General features: G+C 47.8%; 1 protein-coding gene across 6 annotated transcripts in view; it reads right to left on the minus strand.

The window, feature by feature from the left end:
* Positions 1-234: 234 nt before the first annotated feature.
* MFF (mitochondrial fission factor) overlaps positions 235-23,399 on the minus strand; it is a 72,199-nt gene continuing 49,034 nt past the window's right edge. For all 6 annotated transcript variants that reach the window (XM_063915598.1, XM_063915599.1, XM_063915597.1 and 3 more), the window contains 2 exons: positions 19,012-19,096; positions 235-2,573 (listed from right to left, as the gene is read on the minus strand). In XM_063915598.1, coding sequence (XP_063771668.1) covers positions 2,442-2,573; positions 19,012-19,096 — 217 coding nt within the window. In that variant the 3' untranslated portion in view covers positions 235-2,441. The remainder of the gene's footprint in view (positions 2,574-19,011; positions 19,097-23,399) is intronic.

A 23,399-nucleotide genomic window follows, 5' to 3' on the forward strand; every position in this document is an offset into this window, starting at 1 on the left:
GTAAGTTGAAAAACCCCTTTCCCATCAATACAACATGCATGTCCAACATCATTTAACCAATTTTTCTGCTTTTCATGGAACATCCCCTGAAAAATTGCCCATATTTTCTTTTTAGAAGCCTCTAAATACATAATTATTCACTGGGAAAGGTGACCCAGGTGTACTGCAGTATGTCCCATAGTTTTTGCGCACAATTATGTATACTACCCCTTCTGTAATAAAAACAAAATCAAGCCGTTTCTTTATTTTATTGGTATTCTGTACAGTTACATATTCTTTGCTGTTTTAGATCTATAGTTCACAAGCCAGACATAAAGAAAATGCATTTCATAAAAGAAGAAAAGCACACACTCAAGCGATAAATAAATCATAAAATAATTCTACAGAATCCTCCAGGAACTCAAGTGCAATTCCACACTAATCCATGGTTCACGGAGTGGCGCCTCACCCCAATCCATGGCCCACTCTGTGCAACCCCACACCAATTGAGGGACCGCTCCATCCAACCCCACACCAATCCATGGCCCACTGAGGGGCATTATGTGTTGACAATTGCTAAGAGAAAACAGACATCTACAGTGTGCACCTTATAATGAACATTTCCAATGTTTTACGTTGGGTTTGGTCATACATTTAAAATTGTATTCACAAATTAACATACTCTTAACTATACAACTTCACAAATAAGCACTAAAATAAGTGGGTTTTTATTTATTTATTTTTTTAAACGAAACCTCTCAATTTATCTCTGCACACTTACCCTTATTCAGTCTTAGAAATATCCGAGAACCCCATCCACACTCATGGTAAAGAAGCTCTCAAATAACATCCCGTTTTTCTTTACTTCACGTTAATGAATGCACCCTGGGGTTTGCTATTTTGTTCAGGTTATACAAGATGTACCTTTGGGTGTGGGATACTGCGTTAGAGATTTATTATAGAGGAAGGAAGCGTTGGAGAAGAGACAACCTAGAGCTAGCAAACTCTTCACAACTGAATAGGGACATATGCCAGCCTATAGCATGTTGGGGATATAGCCTGAAACTCACATTGTGTGAGACACGGTGGTCATTAGACTTTGCTCCAGCATAGCTGCTTTGAACCAGTCCCCAGACCCTGTCAATAGACCATGTCAATTCTGAGGAGCAAAGCTGAAGGTACCACATTAGCTGAGCCAATGAATAGGAAACTTGTGCCCCTGCTAGGAGATTGGTAAGAAAAACTCATGTCTGGCAAAGTCCAAGGACAAGTTTGATAAGGACTTCTGTAATTAGCGCTACCCTCAGTGCACTGCCCTAGGTACCTGGAGTTGCACCTTGCTCTTCATGTCTTCCAACGGATATAAACACACAACACAATTGAATCATATCCGGATATACACACATGGAAGGACAAGGGGGGTAATTCCAAGTTGATCGCAGCAGGAATTCTGTTAGCAATTGGGCAAAACCATGTGCACTGAAGGGGAGGCAGATATAACATGTGCAGAGAGAGTTAGATTTGGGTGTGGTGTGTTCAATCTGCAATCTAAATTTGCAGTGTAAAAATAAAGCAGCCAGTATTTACCCTGCACAGAAATAAAATAACCCACCCAAATCTAACTCTCTCTGCAAATGTTATATCTGCCTCCCCTGCAGTGCACATGGTTTTGCCCAATTGCTATCAAAAATCCTGCTGCGATCAACTTGGAATTACCCCCAAGGTGCAACACTGAGATAACACATTGCACTACAAATATTAAACATACAATTCTGTGGTACTCAGCTGACTTTTTCCACCATAAATACGGTAAATTTTTAAGAAGTGTGTAACTGTAACACAACCCACCCAGTGTCCATCCGTCCCTGTGGATGTGAGAGTTAAATTGGCTGTGCTACAACCTTGGACTAATTTCCCTTTAGTCCATAGTGGTAATATGTCTGCAATTAGATTTGATATAAGCAGCAGAGTTTGGACATATTTACAGGACCCCACACTTCATAATGATAGTTTCTATGTATCTCCCTATGCCTCCTCAACACTCTAATGCCTTACGGTTACCTCAACCCCATCCCACCAACATATCATGGAAACATATAGGACAGGTTCATATGACTCTTGCAGGTCAGGAATGATTCTGGCATACCACTTTAGGAAAAAGAAATGAAGCCTTGTTCTGAAAGACAGCACAGATTCCATATGAGCAGGTAGTGAATGAAAACACACATTTTACTTTAAGCCAATCACAGCCAGGAATGACTGCACTCTTTGCATCCCGGCTGGTGGAAGAGGAAAGACCAGGGACATTGGTGTGGAGTATTGTCATCACCTAGATATCAGTTGCTGGCTGCGGTTTTGTGCTCTGGACCCAGGTCTCCACCGATTGACAGTCGTGTTGTAAGGTTTGGTGGGTCTTATTGGAAGTCTCTGTACAGTCCCTCATGGGGACATGTGTGGAGTTCTTAACGTCTGAACCAAAACCAGCTGTTAAAGAGCCAGAAGGCCACAGTGATGGAGTACAGGACCATCTCTCGCTTTACCCTCTCCTTGTTTTCCTCTTCTAGAAGTAGGAGGCGTCTGTTCAGCTTGATTATCTGTGTATTCATACAGTAAATTGTCATATTATAGAACATCAGATGATAAAGAGAAGATGATCTATAACAAGGTGCAAGTGAGAGAACCAGAAGTCACAAACTCAATATCTTCATCAAAGAATGTGGCTTGTAAGTGGTATTGCTTACACTGTCAAAACGTGGTGACAAGAAATAACTCTCCCAGCTATAGGGCTGGCAGGACACATTAGGAAACAAATGAGGAACTCTTATCTGGGTAGACAAAAAAAAAATAGGATTTTAATTACCTACCGATAAATCTTTTTCTCATAGTCCTTAGAGGATACTGGGGTCCACATTAGTACCATGGGGAATAGACGGGTCCACTAGCAGCCATGGGCACTTTAAGAATTTGATAGGTGTGGGCTGGCTCCTCCCTCTATGCCCCACCTACCAGACTCAGTCTAGGAAACTGTGCCCGAGGAGACGGACATACTTTGAGAGAAGGATATAAAAGGATAGTGGTGAGATTCCGAACCAGAACACACAAACTAGAGGAAAGCCAAGCTAACCAAACAGTAAACCAGGAACAGCAACCGCTGAACCAACCCAAGGTGCCGTAGGAGGCACAAAGGGTGGTTGGATGTGCGAACCCCCTTCAAAAATGTCTTAACCTCAGGGAGAGAAGCCAGTTCTTTCTGGAAGAAAATGGATAAGGCCGAAATCTGGACTTTTGGAGCCCAAACGTAGGCCCACATCCACAACGGACTACAGAAAAAGAAGAAAACGTCCCAGTTGAAATTCCACCGCAGGAATTTTGCTGTACTCACACCAAGAGACGTATTTTTTCCAAATATGGTGGTAATGTTTAGACATTACCCCCTTTCTGGCTTGGATCAGGGTTGGAATAACCCTATCTGGGATCCCTTTCTGGGCTAGAATTTGACGCTCTACCTCCATGCCGTCAAACGAAGCTGTGATAAGTCTTGATAGACGAACGGCCCATGTTGGAGAAGGTCCTCGTGAAGAGGTAGAGGTCACGGGTCCCCTAGGAGCAGCTCCAGTACATCCGCATACCAGACCCTTCTTGGCCAGTCCGGAGCAATGAGAATTGCTTGAACCTTTTCCCTTTTTATTGTTTTGAGAATCTTTGGGATCAATGGGAGTGGTGGAAACACGTACACCATCTGGTAGACCGAAGGAGTCACCAGAGCGTCCACCGCCACTGCTTGTGGGTCTCTTGACCTGGAACAATACCGCTTGAGCTTCTTGTTGAGACGAGAGGCCATCGTATCGATTTGTGGCATTCCCCACCGAAGGCCCCACACTCCTGGGTGGAGGTCATGTCTGCTGAGGAAGTCTGCTTCCCAGTTGTCTACTCCCAGAATGAAGATCGTGGACAACGCCACAGCATGTCTTTCTGCCCAGAGGAGAATCCTTGTTACCTCTGCCATTGCTGCCCTGATCTTCGTTCCGCCCTGTCGGTTTATGTAAGTTACTGCAGTCACATTGTCCGACTGAACCTGAATGGCTTGATCTTGAAGAAGATGCAATGCCTGTAGAAGGGCGTTTTATATGGCCCTTATTTCCAGAATGTTGATTGGAAGAATGGCTTCTTGACATGACCATTTTCCTTGGAACCGTTTCCTCTGGGTGACTGCTCTCCAACCTCTGAGGCTTGCGTCTGTAGTTAGCAGAATCCAATTTTGAATCCCGAACCTTCGGCCCTAGGTCAGGTGAGAAGTCTGAAGCCACCACAGGAGAGAAATCCTGGCTTTTGGCGACAGACGGATCCTCTGTTGCATGTGATCCAGACCATTTGTCCAACAGATCCAGCTGGAAGGGCCTTGCGTGAAAGTACTGCAGCGCCTCGTAAGCGGTTACCATCTTTCCCAGTAGGCGAATGCATAGATGCACCGATGACCGGGTTTGTCTTAGAAAATCCTGCACCATCGACTGGATCACCAATGCCTTTTCCATACCTTCGGCGCCTCCGTATCCAATATAATCCCCAGGAACGGAATCCTCTGTGTTGGTTCCAGATGAGATTTTGGTAGGTTCAAATCCACCCGTGATCCTGGAGTAGCCGGGTTGAAAGAGCAATGTTGACTAACAACCTCTCCCTGGATGGTGCCTTTATCAGCAGATCGTCCAGGTACGGTATTATGTTCACTCCCCGTTTGCGGAGGAGAAACATCATCTCTGCCACTACCTTGGTGAACATCCTCGGTGCCGTAGAGAGGCCAAATGGCAGGGCCTGGAACTGGTAGCGACAGTTCTGTAAGGCAAATCTTAGATAAGCCTGATGAGGCGGCCAAATCGGAATATGAAGGTACACACCCTTGATATCCAGAGACACCAAGAATTCCCCCTCCTTCAGACCCGAGATCACCGGTCTCAGAGACTCCATCTTGAACTTGAAGTACGGGTTCAATGAGTTGAGGTTTAAAATGGGCCTTACCGAACCGTCCGGTTTCGGAACTACAAACAGGTTGGAATAATAACCCTCATTTTGTAGTCGAAGTGGAAATGGAACAATGACCTGAGTCTGTACCAGTTTCAGAATTGCTTCCTGTAAAGTCAAACTTGCTTCTTGAGAAACTGGTAAGCCTGATTTGAAGAATCTGTGAGGTGGGAGTTCCTGAAACTCCAGTCTGTAGCCCTGGGCTATAAGATCTTTGACCCAGGGATCCTGGCATGACGTTGCCCATATGTGACTGAAGAATCTCAGATGGGCTTCCACTTGCCTGTCTTCCAGGCAGTGCGGTCCACCATCATGCTGAAGGCTTAGAGGAAGCAGAACCGGGGTTCTGTTCCTGTGAACCTGCAGTTGCTGGTTTTCTGGGTTTACCTCTATTGCCTTTAAAGGCAGTAGAAGAACCTTTGGTTTTGTTTAGAAATTTCACTGTCCGAAAGGACTGCAGAGTTGGAGCAGTGTAGGATTTTCTAGTCGGGGGAGCTGCGGAAGGAAGGTATGTAGACTTACCCGCCGTAGCCTTGGATATCCACGTATCCAGTTCATCTCCAAAAAAGGCTTCACCTGTGAAAGGTAGGCTTTCCACGCCTTTCCTGGAATCCGCGTCCGCAGTCCACTGGCGTAGCCACAAGCCCCTGCGTGCTGACACTGCCATGGCAGTGGTGCGTGTGTTGAGTAAACCAATTTCCTTTATAGCCTCCACCATAAAGTTAGCAGAATCCTGTATATGCTGTAGGAGTAAAATTATCTCCCCCTGGATAAGGAATCTAACCAGTCAATTAGATTACCTGACCATTTTGCAATGGTCCCAGAGATCCATGCACAAGCTATAGTGGGTCTCTGGGCCACCCCAGCAGCTGTGTACAGAAATTTGAGAGTGGTTTCAATCTTGCAGTCTGCAGCATCCTTCAAAGAAGCTGCCCCAGGAACAGGTAAAACTATCTTATGTGACAGCCTAGAAAACGATGCGTCAACTATTGGTGGGTTTTCCCATTTTCTCTATCGTCCTAGTGGATGCTGGGGTTCCTGAAAGGACCATGGGGAATAGCGGCTCCGCAGGAGACAGGGCACAAAAAGTAAAGCTTTAGGATCAGGTGGTGTGCACTGGCTCCTCCCTCTATGACCCTCCTCCAAGCCTCAGTTAGATTTTTGTGCCCGGCCGAGAAGGGTGCAATCTAGGTGGCTCTCCTAAAGAGCTGCTTAGAAAAGTTTAGCTTAGGTTTTTTATTTTACAGTGAGTCCTGCTGGCAACAGGATCACTGCAACGAGGGACTTAGGGGAGAAGAAGTGAACTCACCTGCGTGCAGGATGGATTGGCTTCTTTGGCTACTGGACATTAGCTCCAGAGGGACGATCACAGGTACAGCCTGGATGGTCACCGGAGCCTCGCCGCCGGCCCCCTTGCAGATGCTGAAACAAGAAGAAGGTCCAGAATCGGCGGCATGAAGACTCCTCAGTCTTCTTAAGGTAGCGCACAGCACTGCAGCTGTGCGCCATTTCCTCTCAGCACACTTCACACGGCAGTCACTGAGGGTGCAGGGCGCTGGGAGGGGGGCGCCCTGGGAGGCAATGAAAACCTATTTTTGGCTAAAAATACCTCACATATAGCCTCCGGGGGCTATATGGAGATATTTAACCCCTGCCAGAATCCGTTAAGAGCGGGAGACGAGGCCGCCGAAAAAGGGGCGGGGCCTATCTCCTCAGCACACAGCGCCATTTTCCCTCACAGAAAGGCTGGAGGGAAGGCTCCCAGGCTCTCCCCTGCACTGCACTACAGAAACAGGGTTAAAACAGAGAGGGGGGGCACTAATTTGGCGTTAAAAATATATAAAAAAGATGCTATAAGGGAAAACACTTATATAAGGTTGTCCCTATATAATTATAGCGTTTTTGGTGTGTGCTGGCAAACTCTCCCTCTGTCTCTCCAAAGGGCTAGTAGGTCCTGTCCTCTATCAGAGCATTCCCTGTGTGTGTGCTGTGTGTCGGTACGTGTGTGTCGACATGTATGAGGACGATGTTGGTGAGGAGGCGGAGCAATTGCCTGTAATGGTGATGTCACTCTCTAGGGAGTCGACACCGGAATGGATGGCTTATTTAGGGAATTACGTGATAATGTCAACACGCGGCAAGGTCGGTTGACGACATGAGACGGCCGACAAACAATTAGTACCGGTCCAGACGTCTCAAAAACACCGTCAGGGGTTTTAAAACGCCCGTTTACTTTAGTCGGTCGACACAGACACAGACAGGGACACTGAATCCAGTGTCGACGGTGAATAAACAAACGTATTCCTTATTAGGGCCACACGTTAAGGGCAATGAAGGAGGTGTTACATATTTCTGATACTACAAGTACCACAAAAGAGGGTATTATGTGGGATGTGAAAAAACTACCGTAGTTTTTCCTGAATCAGATAAATTAAATGAAGTGTGTGATGATGCGTGGGTTCCCCCCGATAGAAAATATGGGCGGTATACCCTTTCCCGCCAGAAGTTAGGGCGCGTTGGGAAACACCCCTTAGGGTGGATAAGGCGCTCACACGCTTATCAGAACAAGTGGCGGTACCGTCTATAGATAGGGCCGTCCTCAAGGAGCCAGCTGACAGGAGGCTGGAAAATATCATAAAAAGTATATACACACATACTGGTGTTATACTGCGACCAGCGATCGCCTCAGCCTGGATGTGCAGAGCTGGGGTGGCTTGGTCGGATTCCCTGACTAAAAATATTGATACCCTTGACAGGGACAGTATTTTATTGACTATAGAGCATTTAAAGGATGCATTTCTATATATGCGAGATGCACAGAGGGATATTTGCACTCTGGCATCAAGAGTAAGTGCGATGTCCATATCTGCCAGAAGATGTTTATGGACACGACAGTGGTCAGGTGATGCAGATTCCAAACGGCACAAAGGTGTATTGCCGTATAAAGGAAGAGGAGTTATTTGGGGTCGGTCCATCGGACCTGGTGGCCACGGCAACTGCTGGAAAATCCACCGTTTTTACCCTAAGTCACATCTCTGCAGAAAAAGACACCGTCTTTTCAGCTTCAGTCCTTTCGTCCCTATAAGAGTCATATCTGCCCAGGGATAGAGGAAAGGGAAGAAGACTGCAGCAGGCAGCCCATTCCCAGGAACAGAAGCGTTCCACCGCTTCTGACAAGCTCTCAGCATGACGCTGAGACCGTACAGGACCCCTGGATCCTACAAGTAGTATCCCAGGGGTACAGATTGGAATGTCGAGACGTTTCCCCTGCGCAGGCTCCTGAAGTCTGCTTTACCAAGGTCTCCCTCCGACAGGGAGGCAGTATGGGAAACAATTCACGAGCTGTATTCCCAGCAGGTGATAATTAAATTACCCCTCCTACAACAAGAAAAGGGGTATTATTCCACACTATATTGTGGTACTGAAGCCAGAAGGCTAGGTGAGACCTATTCTAAATCTAAAAAAATTTGAACACTTACAAAGGTTCAAATCAAGATGGAGTCACTCAGAGCAGTGATAACGAACCGGGAAGAAGGGGACTATATGGTGTCCCGAGACATCAGGGATGCTTACCTCCATGTCCCAAATTTGCCCTTATCACTAAGGGTACCTCAGGTTCGTGGTACAGAACTGTCACTATCAGTTTCAGACGCTGCCGTTTGAATTGTCCACGGCACCCCGGGTCTTTACCAAGGTAATGGCCGAAATGATGGTTCTTCTTCGAAGAAAAGGCGTCTTAATTATCCCTTACTTGGACGATCTCCTCATAAGGGCAAAGTCCAGGGAACAGTTGGAGGTCGGAGTAGCACTATCTCGGATACTGTTACAACAGCAGGGGTGGATTCTAAATATTCCAAAATCGCAGCTGATCCCGACAACAAGTCTCCTGTGCTTAGGGATGATTCTGGACACAGTCCAGAAAAAGGTGTTTCTCCCAGAAGAGAAAGCCAGGGAGTTATCCGAGCTAGTCAGGAACCTCCTAAAATCAGTGCATCATTGCACAAGGGCCATGGTAAAAAAATGGTGACTTCCTTCGAAGCAATTCCAGTCGGCAGATTTCATGCAAGAACTTTTCAGTGGGATCTGCTGGACAAATGGTCCGGATCGCATCTTCAGATGCATCAGCGGATAACCCTATATCCAAGGACAAGGGTGTCTCTCCTGTGGTGGTTACAGAGTGCTCATCTTCTAGAGGGACGCAGATTCGGCATTCAGTTTTGGATGTTGGTGACCACGGAGGCCAGCCCGAGAGGCTGGGGAGCAGTCACACAAGGAAAAAATTTCCAGGGAGTGTGATCAAGTCTGGAGACTTTTCTCCACATAAATATAGCTAAGGGTAAATTTATAATGCTCTAAGCTTAGCAAGACCTCTGCTTCAAGGTCAGCCGGTATTGATCCAGTGGGATAAAACATCACGGCAGTCGCCCACGTAAATAGACAGGGCGGCACAAGAAGCAGGAGGGCAGTGGCAAAAACTGCAAGGACTTTTCGCTGGGCGGAAAATCATGTGATAGCACTGTCAGCAGTGTTTCATTCCGGGAATGGAAACTGGGAAGCAGACTTCCTCAGTAGGCACGACCTCCACCCGGCAGAGTGGGAACTTCATGGGGAAGTTTTCCACATGATTGTAAACCGTTGGGAATTACCAAAGGTGGACATGATGGCGTCCCGTCTGAACAAAAAACGGGACAGGTATTGCGCCAGGTTAAGAGACCCTCAGGCAATAGCTGTGGACGTTCTGGTAACACCGTGGGTGTACCAGTCGGTGTATGTGTTCCATCCTCTGCTTTTCATACCTAAGGTACTGAGAATTATAAGACGTAGAGGAGTAAGAACTATACTCATGGCTCCGGATTGGCCAAGAAGGACTTGGTACCCGGAACTTCAAGAGATGCTCACAGAGGACTTATGGCCTCTGCCGCTAAGAAGGGACTTGTTTCAGCAAGTACCATGTCTGTTCCAAGACTTACCGCAGCTGCGTTTGACGGCATGGCGGTGGAACGCCGGATCCTAAGGGAAAAGGCATTCAGGAAGAGGTCATTCCTACCCTGGTCAAAGCCAGAAAGGAGGTGACCGCACAACATTATCACCACATGTGGCGAAAATATGTTGCGTGGTGTGAGGCCAGGAAGGCCCCACGAAGAAATTTCAACTCGGTCGATTCCTGCATTTCCTGCAAACAGGAGTGTCTATGGGCCTCAAATTGGGGTCCATTAAGGTTCAAATTTCGGCCCTGTCGATTTTTCTTCCAGAAAGAATTGGCTTCAGTTCCTGAAGTCCAGAAGTTTGTCAAGGGAGTATTGCATATACAACCCCCTTTTGTGCCTCCAGTGGCACTGTGGGATCTCAACGTAGTTCTGGGATTCCTCAAAACACATTGGTTTAAAACCAGTCAAATCTGTGGATTTGAAGCATCTCACATGAAAAGTGAACATGCTCTTGGACCTGGCCTGGACCAGGCGAGTGTCAAATTGGTGGTTTTTTTCTCAAAAAAGCCCATATCTGTTTGTCCATTCGGACAGGGCAGAGCTGCGGACTCGTCCCCAGTTCTCTCCCTAAGGTGGTGTCAGTGTTTCACCTGAACCAGCTTATTGTGGTGTCTTGCGCCTACTAGGGACTTGGAGGACTCCAAGTTGCTAGATGTGGTCAGGGCCCTGAAAATATAGGTTCCAGGACGGCTGGAGTCAGGAAAACTGACTTGCTGTTATCCTGTATGCACCCAACAAACTGGGTGCTCTTGCTTCTAAGCAGACTTTTGCTAGTTGGATGTGTAATACAATTCAGCTTGCACATTCTGTGGCAGGCCTGCCACAGCCAAAATATGTAAATGCCCATTCCACAAGGAAGGTGGGCTCATCTTGGGCGGCTGCCCGAGGGGTCTCGGCTTTACAACTTTGCCGAGCGGCTATTTAGTCAGGGGCAAACACGTTTGTAAAATCCTACAAATTTGATAACCTGGCTAAGGAGGACCTGGAGTTCTCTCATTCGGTGCTGCAGAGTCATCCGCACTCTCCCGCCCGTTTGGGAGCTTTGGTATAATCCCCATGGTCCTTTCAGGAACCCCAGCATCCACTAGGACGATAGAGAAAATAAGAATTTACTTACCGATAATTCTATTTCTCGGAGTCCGTAGTGGATGCTGGGCGCCCATCCCAAGTGCGGATTATCTGCAATACTTGTACATAGTTACAAAAATCGGGTTATTATTGTTGTGAGCCATCTTTCAGAGGCTCCGCTGTTATCATACTGTTAACTGGGTTCAGATCACAGGTTGTACAGTGTGATTGGTGTGGCTGGTATGAGTCTTACCCGGGATTCATAAATCCTTCCTTATTGTGTACGCTCGTCCGGGCACAGTATCCTAACTGAGGCTTGGAGGAGGGTCATAGGGGGAGGAGCCAGTGCACACCACCTGATCCTAAAGCTTTACTTTTTGTGCCCTGTCTCCTGCGGAGCCGCTATTCCCCATGGTCCTTTCAGGAACCCCAGCATCCACTACGGACTCCGAGAAATAGAATTATCGGTAAGTAAATTCTTATTTTTTCCTATCATCCTGAGGAAACGGGAAGAATGTGAGTAACCGTTTTGGGATGTGAAACTTCTTGTCAGGATTTACTCAAGTTTCTTCGAAGAGGGAATTTAATTCCTTAGATGCCGGGAAAGTAGCTGAGGATTTCTTTTTTACATTAAAATAAGATTTCTAATCTTCCTCTGTCTCTTTGTCAGGGATGTGCAGGACATCTCTAATAGCTTCTATCAGGGCCTGTATTCCCTCTGACAAAGCTGCATCCCCCCTCCCGAGTCAACCTCACTCTCTTCTGGGTCTGATACATCATCATCGATATCAGCCGGCATGATTTGGGCCAGAGTACGCTTCTGTGTCAGAGTTCTGAGACGCTGGAGTAACCACTGAATCTCTATTCATCAGGTCATCAACAGATTGCCTTAAGTATTGCGTCTCCGTCTCATTTTTGGATAATTTATTTGAACTCATCCCTTTTAATGAATATAACCATACTGGTTCAGATCCACTAGACTGAGAATGTGTACTATCCTGAGTACATGATAGTGATCCCCCAGACTGAGAAAAACACTCTGCTGTGCATGATACACACTCCTTTGACATAGTAAAAGTAAGAGCACACACACACACACACACACACACACACACACACACACACACACACACACACAGGAAAATAGGGTAAAACACAGTCAACCCACACGGAGCCCTCTAGGGGGAGACAGAGTATAATTGAGCCAGCCACACAGCGTCCCTACAGCCAAAGTACAAGGTCAGCTGGGTCGCAAACTAAGTACCCTTAATAGGGTTTAGTACACCAAATATTGCTCCCCCCCTTTGCTATGACCCCCTGGTACCGCTGAGGTGCTCTGGAGTCCTTGTGGAGGAGCTGCGCTTCCCTGCCAGTCTGCCTGTGTATAGCTGCAGAGGGAAAATGGTGCTGGTGAGCTGCTGGATCCGCTCATAGTGAAGCCCCTGCCCCCTTAATGGCGCGCGGTCTTCCGTTTTTTTTTTTAATACTGGCTGAGGTAATTTCTGTTTTACAATGGGTTAAAACCCCTGTAGAATTGCTGGCAGTGTGGGTATATGTTTGTAGTGGCTTCAGCTCGCACCTCACAGCGGAACACACAGCACCCTGTATGCCTCTGAAGCCGGGAGCCGCAGCCTGCTAGTCAGCGCTGCGCTCCTACCCCTTGTGCCGCCATTAGAGCCAGCGACAAACTAATCGGGACTCCGACCACCTACTCACCACTCTTCTTACTACTGGCTCTGTTAGGGGTGGCGGCGTGCTGCGGGTCTGTACGCTCACCGTGTGGTGGGGCTTGCAAATAGGACCCTCAGAAGCTCAGTGTCCTGTCAGCAGGGAACGGGACCATTAACCCTAGGGAGGTTGGGCCGTTCCCCCCCCTAAGTCCCACGAAGCAGGCAGTCTAGTGCCAACCAGACCTGTCTGAAAACAATAAAAAAAGAAAAAGAAGATAAATGCAGAAAACTCTGCAGGAGCTTCCTTCAGCGTGACTGGATCCTCCGGGCACATTTTCTAAACTGAGTCTGGTAGGAGGGGCATAGAGGGAGGAGCCAGCCCACATTATCAATTTCTTAAAGTGTCCATGGCTCCTAGTGAACCCGTCTATACCCCAATGGTACTAATGTGGACTCCAGTATCCTCTAGGACCTAAGAGAAAAAAATAAGATTTTACTTACCGATAAATCTATTTCTCGTAGTCCGTAGTGGATGCTGGGACTCCGTCAGGACCATGGGGAATAGCGGCTCCGCAGGAGACAGGGCACAAAATTTAAAAGTTTGACCACTAGGTGGTGTGTACTGGCTCCTCCCCCCATGACCCTCCTCCAAGCCTCAGTTAGGATACTGTGCCCGGACGAGCGTACACAATAAGGAAGGATTTTGAATCCCGGGTAAGACTCATACCAGCCACACCAATCACACCGTACAACTTGTGATCTGAACCCAGTTAACAGTATGACAAACGTAGGAGCCTCTGAACAGACGGCTCACAACAATAACAACCCGATTTTTTTGTAACAATAACTATGTACAAGTATTGCAGACAATCCGCACTTGGGATGGGCGCCCAGCATCCACTACGGACTACGAGAAATAGATTTATCGGTAAGTAAAATCTTATTTTCTCTGACGTCCTAGTGGATGCTGGGACTCCGTCAGGACCATGGGGATTATACCAAAGCTCCCAAACGGGCGGGAGAGTGCGGATGACTCTGCAGCACCGAATGAGAGAACTCCAGGTCCTCCTTAGCCAGGGTATCAAATTTGTAGAATTTTACAAACGTGTTCTCCCCTGACCACGTAGCTGCTCGGCAGAGTTGTAATGCCGAGACCCCTCGGGCAGCCGCCCAAGATGAGCCCACCTTCCTTGTGGAATGGGCCTTGACAGATTTAGGCTGTGGCAGGCCTGCCACAGAATGTGCAAGTTGAATTGTGCTACAAATCCAACGAGCAATCGTCTGCTTAGAAGCAGGAGCACCCAGCTTGTTGGGTGCATACAGTATAAACAGCGAGTCAGATTTTCTGACTCCAGCCGTCCTTGAAATATATATTTTCAATGCTCTGACAACGTCCAGCAACTTGGAATCCTCCAAATCGCTAGTAGCCGCAGGCACCACAATAGGCTGGTTCAGGTGAAACGCTGAAACCACCTTAGGCAGAAAGTGAGGACGCGTCCGCAGTTCTGCCCTGTCCGAATGGAAAATCAGATATGGGCTTTTATACAATAAAGCCGCCAATTCTGACACTCTCCTGGCTGAAGCCAGGGCCAGTAGCATGGTTACTTTCCATGTAAGATATTTCAAATCCACCGATTTGAGTGGCTCAAACCAATGGGATTTGAGAAAATCCAAAACTACATTAAGATCCCACGGTGCCACTGGGGGCACAACCGGGGGCTGTATATGTAGTACTCCTTTTACAAAAGTCTGGACTTCAGGAACTGAAGCCAATTCTTTCTGGAAGAAAATCGACAGGGCCGAAATTTGAACCTTAATGGACCCTAATTTGAGGCCCATAGACAATCCTGTTTGCAGGAAATGTAGGAATCGACCCAGTTGAAATTCCTCCGTCGGGGCCTTCCTGGCCTCACACCACGCAACATATTTTCTCCAAATGCGGTGATAATGTTGTGCAGTCACCTCCTTCCTGGCTTTTACCAGGGTAGGGATGACCTCTTCCGGAATGCCTTTTTCCCTTAGGATTCGGCGTTCAACCGCCATGCCGTCAAACGCAGCCGCGGTAAGTCTTGGAATAGACACGGTCCCTGCTGAAGCAGGTCCCGTCTTAGAGGTAGAGGCCACGGATCTTCCGTGAGCATCTCCTGAAGTTCCGGGTACCAAGTTCTTCTTGGCCAATCCGGAGCCACGAGTATCGTTCTTACTCCCCTTTGCCGTATAATTCTCAGTACTTTTGGTATGAGAGGCAGAGGGGGAAACACATACACTGACTGGTACACCCATGGTGTTACCAGAGCGTCTACAGCTATTGCCTGAGGGTCTCTTGACCTGGCGCAATACCTGTCCAGTTTTTTGTTGAGGCGGGACACCATCATGTCCACCATTGGTCTTTCCCAATGGACCACAATCATGTGGAAGACTTCTGGATGAAGTCCCCACTCTCCCGGGTGCAGATCGTGTCTGCTGAGGAAGTCTGCTTCCCAGTTGTCCACTCCCGGGATGAACACAGCTGACAGTGCTAACACATGATTTTCTGCCCAGCGGAGAATCCTTGCAGCTTCTGCCATTGCCCTCCTGCTTCTTGTGCCGCCCTGTCTGTTTACGTGGGCGACTGCCGTGATGTTGTCCGACTGAATCAACACCGGCTGACCCTGAAGCAGAGGTTTTGCCAGGCTTAGAGCATTGTAGATTGCTCTTAGCTCCAGTATATTTATGTGAAGAGACGTCTCCAGGCTTGACCACACGCCCTGGAAGTTTCTTCCCTGTGTGACCGCTCCCCAGCCTCTCAGGCTGGCATCCGTGGTCACTAGGACCCAGTTCTGTATGCCGAATCTGCGGCCCTCTAACAGATGAGCACTCTGCAACCACCATAGCAGAGACACTCTTGTCCTTGTGGACAATTTTATCCGCTGATGCATCTGCAGATGCGATCCGGACCATTTGTCCAGCAGATCCCACTGAAAAGTTCGTGCATGCAATCTGCCGAATGGAATCGCTTCGTAAGAAGCTACCATTTTTCCCAGGACTCTTGTGCATTGATGCACAGATACTTTTCCTGGTTTTAGGAGGTTCCTGACTAGATCGGATAACTCCCTGGCTTTCTCCTCCGGAAGAAATACCTTTTTCTGAACAGTGTCCAGAATCATCCCTAGGAACAACAGACGTGTCGTCGGGATCAGTTGGGATTTTGGAAAATTCAGAATCCACCCGTGTTGTTGGAGCACTACTTGGGTTAGTGCTACTCCGACCTCCAGCTGTTCTCTGGATCTTGCCCTTATCAGGAGATCGTCCAAGTAAGGGATAATTAAGATGCCTTCTCTTCGAAGAAGGATCATCATTTTGGCCATTACCTTGGTAAAGACCCGGGGTGCCGTGGACAATCCAAACGGCAGCGTCTGAAACTGATGACGACAGTTTTGGACCACTAACCTGAGGTACCCTTGGTGTAGGAGGGGTACCTTGACTATCACCTGCTGAGAATACAGCTTGTGAATGGCCTCCAATACCGTCGCCCTGTCGGAGGGAGACGTTGGCAAAGCAGACTTTAGGAAACGGCGAGGAGGGGACTTCTCGAATTCCAACCTGTAACCCTGAGATACTACCTGCAGGATCCAGGGGTCCACCTGCGAGTGAGCCCACTGTGCGCTGAAATGTTTGAGGCGACCCCCCACCGCCCCTGAGTCTGCTTGTAAGGTCCCAGCGTCATTCTGACGCCTTTGTAGAAGCCGGGGAGGGCTTCTGCTCCTGGGAAGGAGCTGCTTGTTGCAGTCTCTTACCCTTTCCTTTGCCTCGGGGCAAATAGGAATGTCCTTTTGCTCGTTTGTTCTTATAGGAACGAAAGGACTGCGGCTGAAAAGCCTGCGGCTTTTTCTGCTGGGAGGTGACCTGGGGTAAAAAGGTGGATTTTCCGGCCGTTGCCGTGGCCACCAGATCCGATAGACCGACCCCAAATAATTCCTCCCCCTTATACGGCAATACTTCCATATGTCGTTTGGAATCCGCATCACCTGACCACTGGCGCGTCCATAAACTTCTTCTGGCAGATATGGACATCGCACTTACTCTTGATGCCAGAGTGCAAATATCTCTCTGTGTATCTCGCATATAAAGAAATGCATCCTTTAACTGCTCTATAGTCAGTAAAATACTGTCCCTATCCAGGGTATCAATATTTTCAGACAGTGACTCCGACCAAGCCACGCCAGCACTGCACATCCAGGCTGAGGCGATTGCTGGTCTCAGTATAACACCCGTATGTGTGTATATACTTTTTAATGTATTCTCCAGCCTCCTATCAGCTGGATCCTTGAGGGCGGCCGTATCAGGAGACGGTAACGCCACTTGCTTTGATAAGCGTGTGAGCGCCTTATCCACCCTAGGAGGTGTTTCCCAGCGCGCCCTAACCTCTGGCGGGAATGGGTATAATGCCAATAACTTCTTTGAAATTAGCAGTTTTCTATCTGGGGTAAGCTTCATCACACACTTCATTCAGTTCCTCTGATTCAGGAAAAACTATCGGTAGTTTTTTCACACCCCACATAATACCCCTTTTTGTGGTACTTGCAGTATCAGAGATATGCAAAGCCTCCTTCATTGCCGTGATCATATAACGTGTGGCCCTACTGGAAAATACGTTTGTTTCTTCACCGTCGACACTGGATTCAGTGTCAGTGTCTGTGTCGACCGACTGAGGTAAAGGGCGTTTTACAGCCCCTGACGGTGTCTGAGACGCCTGGACAGGTACTAACTGGTTTGCCGGCTGTCTTATGTCGTCAACCGACTTTTGTAGCGTGCTGACACTATCCCGTAATTCCATAAACAAAGCCATCCATTCTGGTGTCGACTCCCTAGGGGGTGACATCACCATTACAGGCAATTGCTCCGCCTCCACGCCAACATCGTCCTCATACATGTCGACACACACGTACCGACACACAGCAGACACACAGGGAATGCTCTGATAGAAGACAGGACCCCACTAGCCCTTTGGGGAGACAGAGGGAGAGTTTGCCAGCACACACCCAAGCGCTATAAATATATATAGGGACAACCTTAATAAGTGTGTTCCCTTTATAGCAGCTCAATATTATAAATATCGCCAATAAGTGCCCCCCCTCTCTGTTTTTACCCTGTTTCTGTAGTGCAGTGCAGGGGAGAGTCCTGGGAGCCTTCCTCGCAGCGGAGCTGGGCAGGAAAATGGCGCTGTGTGCTGAGGAGAATAGGCCCCGCCCCCTTTTCGGTGGGCTTCTTCTCCCGGTTTTTTTGGAACCTGGCAGGGGTTAAATACATCCATATAGCCCCAGGGGCTATATGTGATATATTTTAGCCAGAATAGGTATATTACATTGCTGCCCAGGGCGCCCCCCCCAGCGCCCTGCACCCTCAGTGACCGCTGGTGTGAAGTGTGCGGAGAGCAATGGCGCACAGCTGCAGTGCTGTGCGCTACCTCATGAAGACTGAGACGTCTTCTGCCGCCGGTTTCTGGACCTCTTCTCTATTCGGCATCTGCAAGGGGGTCGGCGGCGCGGCTCCGGTGACCCATCCAGGCTGTACCTGTGATCGTCCCTCTGGAGCTAGTGTCCAGTAGCCTAAGAAGCAAATCCATCCTGCACGCAGGTGAGTTCACTTCTTCTCCCCTAAGTCCCTCGTTGCGGTGAGCCTGTTGCCAGCAGGACTCACTGAAAATAAAAAACCTAATAACTTTTTCTAAGCAGCTCTTTAGGAGAGCCACCTAGATTGCACCCTGCTCGGACGGGCACAAAAACCTAACTGAGGCTTGGAGGAGGGTCATGGGGGGGAGGAGCCAGTACACACCACCTAGTGGTCAAACTTTTAAATTTTGTGCCCTGTCTCCTGCGGAGCCGCTATTCCCCATGGTCCTGACGGAGTCCCAGCATCCACTAGGACGTCAGAGAAAAACAAAAACCACAAAAACAAACACAAAGCTGAAGCTTCCAATTACATGAACGGAATGTAGTAAATACCGTCAGAGCACCTTCTCTACCGATTTTTAAATAAATATATTTCTGTGTCCATTCGAAAAATTATATTGCATAAAAAAGTGGGACTTGCCCTGTAGCAAAAGGGGAGTCAGTCTTATCCTCAGAAATGCACAGGTCATACAAATATTGTGATGAGGGGTTCATGAAAGAGGTCACAGCTCAGTTCCAACGCATAAACTAAACCGTTCCCAAAGAACACTTGAAAATCACATAAGTCTTCACCATACAGTCTGAATTATTATTTTGTTAAATATATTATTGTTTACTTATATGATGGTAAGAATGTACCTGTCGTCTAAGTGAAGCTGCATCCACTACAGTTAGGTCATCTGGAGTTCCGTCCATAGTGGAGTCGAGTGTTGAAACGGCATACCTAGGGAAGGGCAATGTATATATATAGGACTGATCACTTGCAACATATACAGATAGAATTTATCATTCCGGAATCCTTACCACCGAATACTATCTACTGTAGAATAACAAATCGTTTACTTTATCATGTACAAATAGGTAGGATTTAACAGGTTGTAATGGCTTTAGCTGCAAGTTTATATAAGCAACAAACTTCTACCAGCAGAAGAGAAGCATCACCATAGCATTATGTCCCTGCTGCCATGCTACATGCTAATGAGAGGCTTCCATAAAACAAAGCACAGTGCTGAGGCCATAAAGTTCAGTCTTCATCTAAGACTATAGGAGCTTCCTGCACTGTGTGTGACTTTCTCCTGCATAGTTTCTGACAATCTCTTAACCAGACTTTGTGCAAGCTTTCTTTCTGCACCCCTTTCCCATAACGTGAAGATTTGGTAAGAGACCACATTATGGTTATACCATTCCTTCCTCCGACAGACATTTTGCAATAACATTGCTTGGGAGGCGCTTTGACTGTTCATATGGTGCCCATACACTTGTGCGATGACACGCGACGCAGCATCGCACCGGCAGTTCAGGTTCGATGAAATCGCACCTGAACTGCCAAAGTGATTACCATGCGTAGATGGACACAGCTCCAACTGAAGAGCAGTGAGTCGGCAGATCAACTGTCACACTGCACCTGCACTGACAGTTACTAGCCATGGTCTCCAATGTTGATCTACAGAGATTTCTGCTCTGCAGTGATTTATAGGGGTATATGCAATTGCGGTCGAATTTCCGAAATTGTCGAATTTCGGGAATTTTCCGCCAAAAAAAAAAAATCGTCAATGCAATTTAGTGCTTTCCGTCAAAAAAACGGACTTTCAAAATTCAACTTTTTTGAAATTCGACTTTTGTCAAATTCGACTTTTCTGCAATGATACAAGTGCTGCAATTCGACCAAAGTGTATTCAATTCAAGTTTGTAAATTCGACAACAGTGCTTTTAGACAGTAAATTCGTCATTTTCAATCCGCCACACTTTGGAGGGTGAAACCAATAAAAAAAAAATTTAAAACATGTTTTTTTTGGTGTTTTTTGTTTTGGTAATAGCATATCTATTTATATTAGAAGGGATTAGGTACTTGGTTTGTCTTTTTTGGAGGCACAAGTATTATTTATATATTTTTAAAAATATATATATATTTTTTTTATAGCTGGAACGGTAAAATCAAGGAAAAAAATGGCGTGGGGTCCCCCCTCCAAAGCATAACCAGCCTCGGGCTCTTCGAGCTGGTCCTGGTTCTAAAAATGCGGGGAAAAATTTGACAGGGGATCCCCCGTATTTTTAAAACCAGCACCGGGCTCTGCGCCTGGTGCTGGTGCAAAAAATACGGGGGACAAAAAGAGTAGGGGGTCCCCCGTATTTTTTACACCAGCATCGGGCTCCACTAGCTGGACAGATAATGCCACAGCCGGGGGTCACTTTTATACAGTGCCCTGCGGCCGTGGCATTAAATATCCAACTAGTCACCCCTGGCCGGGGTACCCTGGGGGAGTGGGGACCCCTTCAATCAAGGGGTCCCCCCCCCAGCCACCCAAGGGCCAGGGGTGAAGCCCGAGGCTGTCCCCCCCATCCAAGGGCTGCGGATGGGTGGCTGATAGCCTTGAGAAAAATGTCAGAATATTGTTTTTTTCCAGTAGTACTACAAGTCCCAGCAAGCCTCCCCCGCAAGCTGGTACTTGGAGAACCACAAGTACCAGCATGCGGGAGAAAAACGGGCCCGCTGGTACCTGTAGTACTACTGGGAAAAAAATACCCAAATAAAAACAGGACACACACACCGTGACAAGTACAACTTTATTACATACTGCCGACACACATACTTACCTATGTTGACACGCCGACTGCCACAGTCTCCGACGATCCGAGGGTACCTGTGAAAAAATTATACTCACCTTCCAGCGTCCAGAGATAAATCCACGTCCAGAGTATAATCCAGGTACTTGGCAAAATAACAAAACGCAAAAACCCGTGCCAGCGGACTGAAAGGGGTCCCATATTGACACATGAGACCCCTTTCCCCGAATGCAGAGACCTCTCCGTGACAGCTGTCACTGAAAGGTCTCTTCAGCCAATCAGCGAGTGCAACGTCCTTGCACTCTGCTGATTGGCTCTGCGCGTCTGAGCTCAGACAGCGCATCGCAAAGCCTCTCCATTATATTCAATGGTGGGAACTTTGCGGTTAGCGGTGGGGTCACCCGCCGCTCAGCGGCTGACCGCGGGTAACCCCCCCGCTGACGGCAAAGTTCCCACCATTGAATATAATGGAGAGAGCTGTGCGATGCGCTGTCACAGCACAAACAGCGCACAGCCAATCAGGTGAGCGCCACGTAGTAGCGCTTCCTGATTGGCTGAAGGGACCTCAGTGACAGGAGTCACGTGGGGTCCCGGCACATTCGGGGAAAGGGGTCTCATGTGTCAATATGGGACCCCTTTCAGTCCACTGGCACGGGTTTTTGCGTTTGTTATTTTGCCAAGTACCTGGATTATACTCTGGACGTGGATTTATCTCAGGACGCTGAAAGGCGAGTATAAATTTTTTCACAGGTACCCTCGGATCGTCGGAGACTGTGGCAGTCGGCGTGTCAACATAGGTAAGTATGTGTGTGTCGGCAGTATGTAATAAAGTTGTACTTGTCACGGTGTGTGTGTCCTGTTTTTATTTGGGTATTTTTTTTCCAGTAGTACTACAGGTACCAGCGGGCCCGTTTTTCTCCCGCATGCTGGTACTTGTGGTTCTCCAAGTACCAGCTTGCGGGGGAGGCTTGCTGGGACTTGTAGTACTACTGGAAAAAACAATATTCTGACATTTTTCTCAAGGCTATCAGCCTCCCATCCGCAGCCCTTGGATGGGGGGGGGACAGCCTTGGGCTTCACCCCTGGCCCTTGGGTGGCTGGGGGGGGGGACCCCTTGATTGAAGGGGTCCCCACTCCCCCAGGGTACCCCGGCCAGGGGTGACTAGTTGGATATTTAATGCCACGGCCGCAGGGCACTGTATAAAAGTGACCCCCGGCTGTGGCATTATCTGTCCAGCTAGTGGAGCCCGATGCTGGTGTAAAAAATACGGGGGACCCCTACTCTTTTTGTCCCCCGTATTTTTTGCACCAGCACCAGGTGCAGAGCCCGGTGCTGGTTTTAAAAATACGGGGGATCCCCTGTCAATTTTTTCCCCGCATTTTTAGAACCAGGACCAGCTTGAAGAGCCCGAGGCTGGTTATGCTTTGGAGGGGGGACCCCGCGCCATTTTTTTCAGTTTTTCCCCTGTTTTTTTAATTCGCGGCAAAATCCGGCAAATCGGCTGTTTTTCGCCCGCGGGAATGTCGAATCCGTTTTTCATTGAATATGGTGAATTCCGGCAGCCACCTGCCGGAATTCACCTGTCGAATTGTGTCGAATTAAAAAAACGGCGATAATTTGCCGCGATTCGCCCGCAATTGCATATACCCCATAATCTGCAGTGATTTTGAAAGCTAAACGGATTTCTGTCCTGTAAATCAGTCTGCTCCTGATATACCCCATTCCAAACAGTCAGAGTACGCCTGCCTGCACGGTCATTTACCCCTAATCTGCATTGTTATCCAGGTGTGAATGACTTCTGTGTTCCTTCTCAGAGCTTTACCCCTTTACTATACCACATTCATACTAAGCTCACTTCTTTTCACATCTCAGCCTTCAAAAGGGTTCTGGTTAGAATGGTCGACAATGTTAAGGTCGACAGTCATTAGATCGACACTGACATGGTCAACATGGACAAATGGTCGACATATGAAAAGGTCGACATGGATTTTTGAACTGTTTTTGGTGTCATTTTTTCTGTAACATCGCCAGGAACCCCAATTAGTGTACCACGTCCCTTTGCAAGGCTAACTTCGCTCGACATGCTGCGGGCAAGGTGCCTCACTCCACTACCGCTGCGCTCGGCACAGGTTACTATTCCCAATCAAAGTCCACGTGGATGGTAAAGTATGAAAAAGTTAAAAATCTAATGAATTTTTTTTTTAAAAGCCATGTCGACCATTTGTCCGCGTCAACCCTTCAAAAGTGTGGTCCTTTTCAGAACCATTCACTGTTTAAGCACAGACTAAGTTTTAGAAACCCATGCCACCAAAAAAGTTATCCAGTCTGGGTCACAGCTCCTCAGCTGCTAGAAATGAGAGTGACAAGATGTGGAGAAACTTCAGAGAAAGAACAAGCACGCTTGGCAGCTCAACAAGAGAGACAAGCAGCCACTTGAGAGCGTGATTCACTCAATGCAAGA

The sequence above is a fragment of the Pseudophryne corroboree genome, chromosome 4, assembly GCF_028390025.1.
Source record: "Pseudophryne corroboree isolate aPseCor3 chromosome 4, aPseCor3.hap2, whole genome shotgun sequence".
NCBI classification, from domain to species: Eukaryota; Metazoa; Chordata; class Amphibia; order Anura; family Myobatrachidae; genus Pseudophryne; species Pseudophryne corroboree.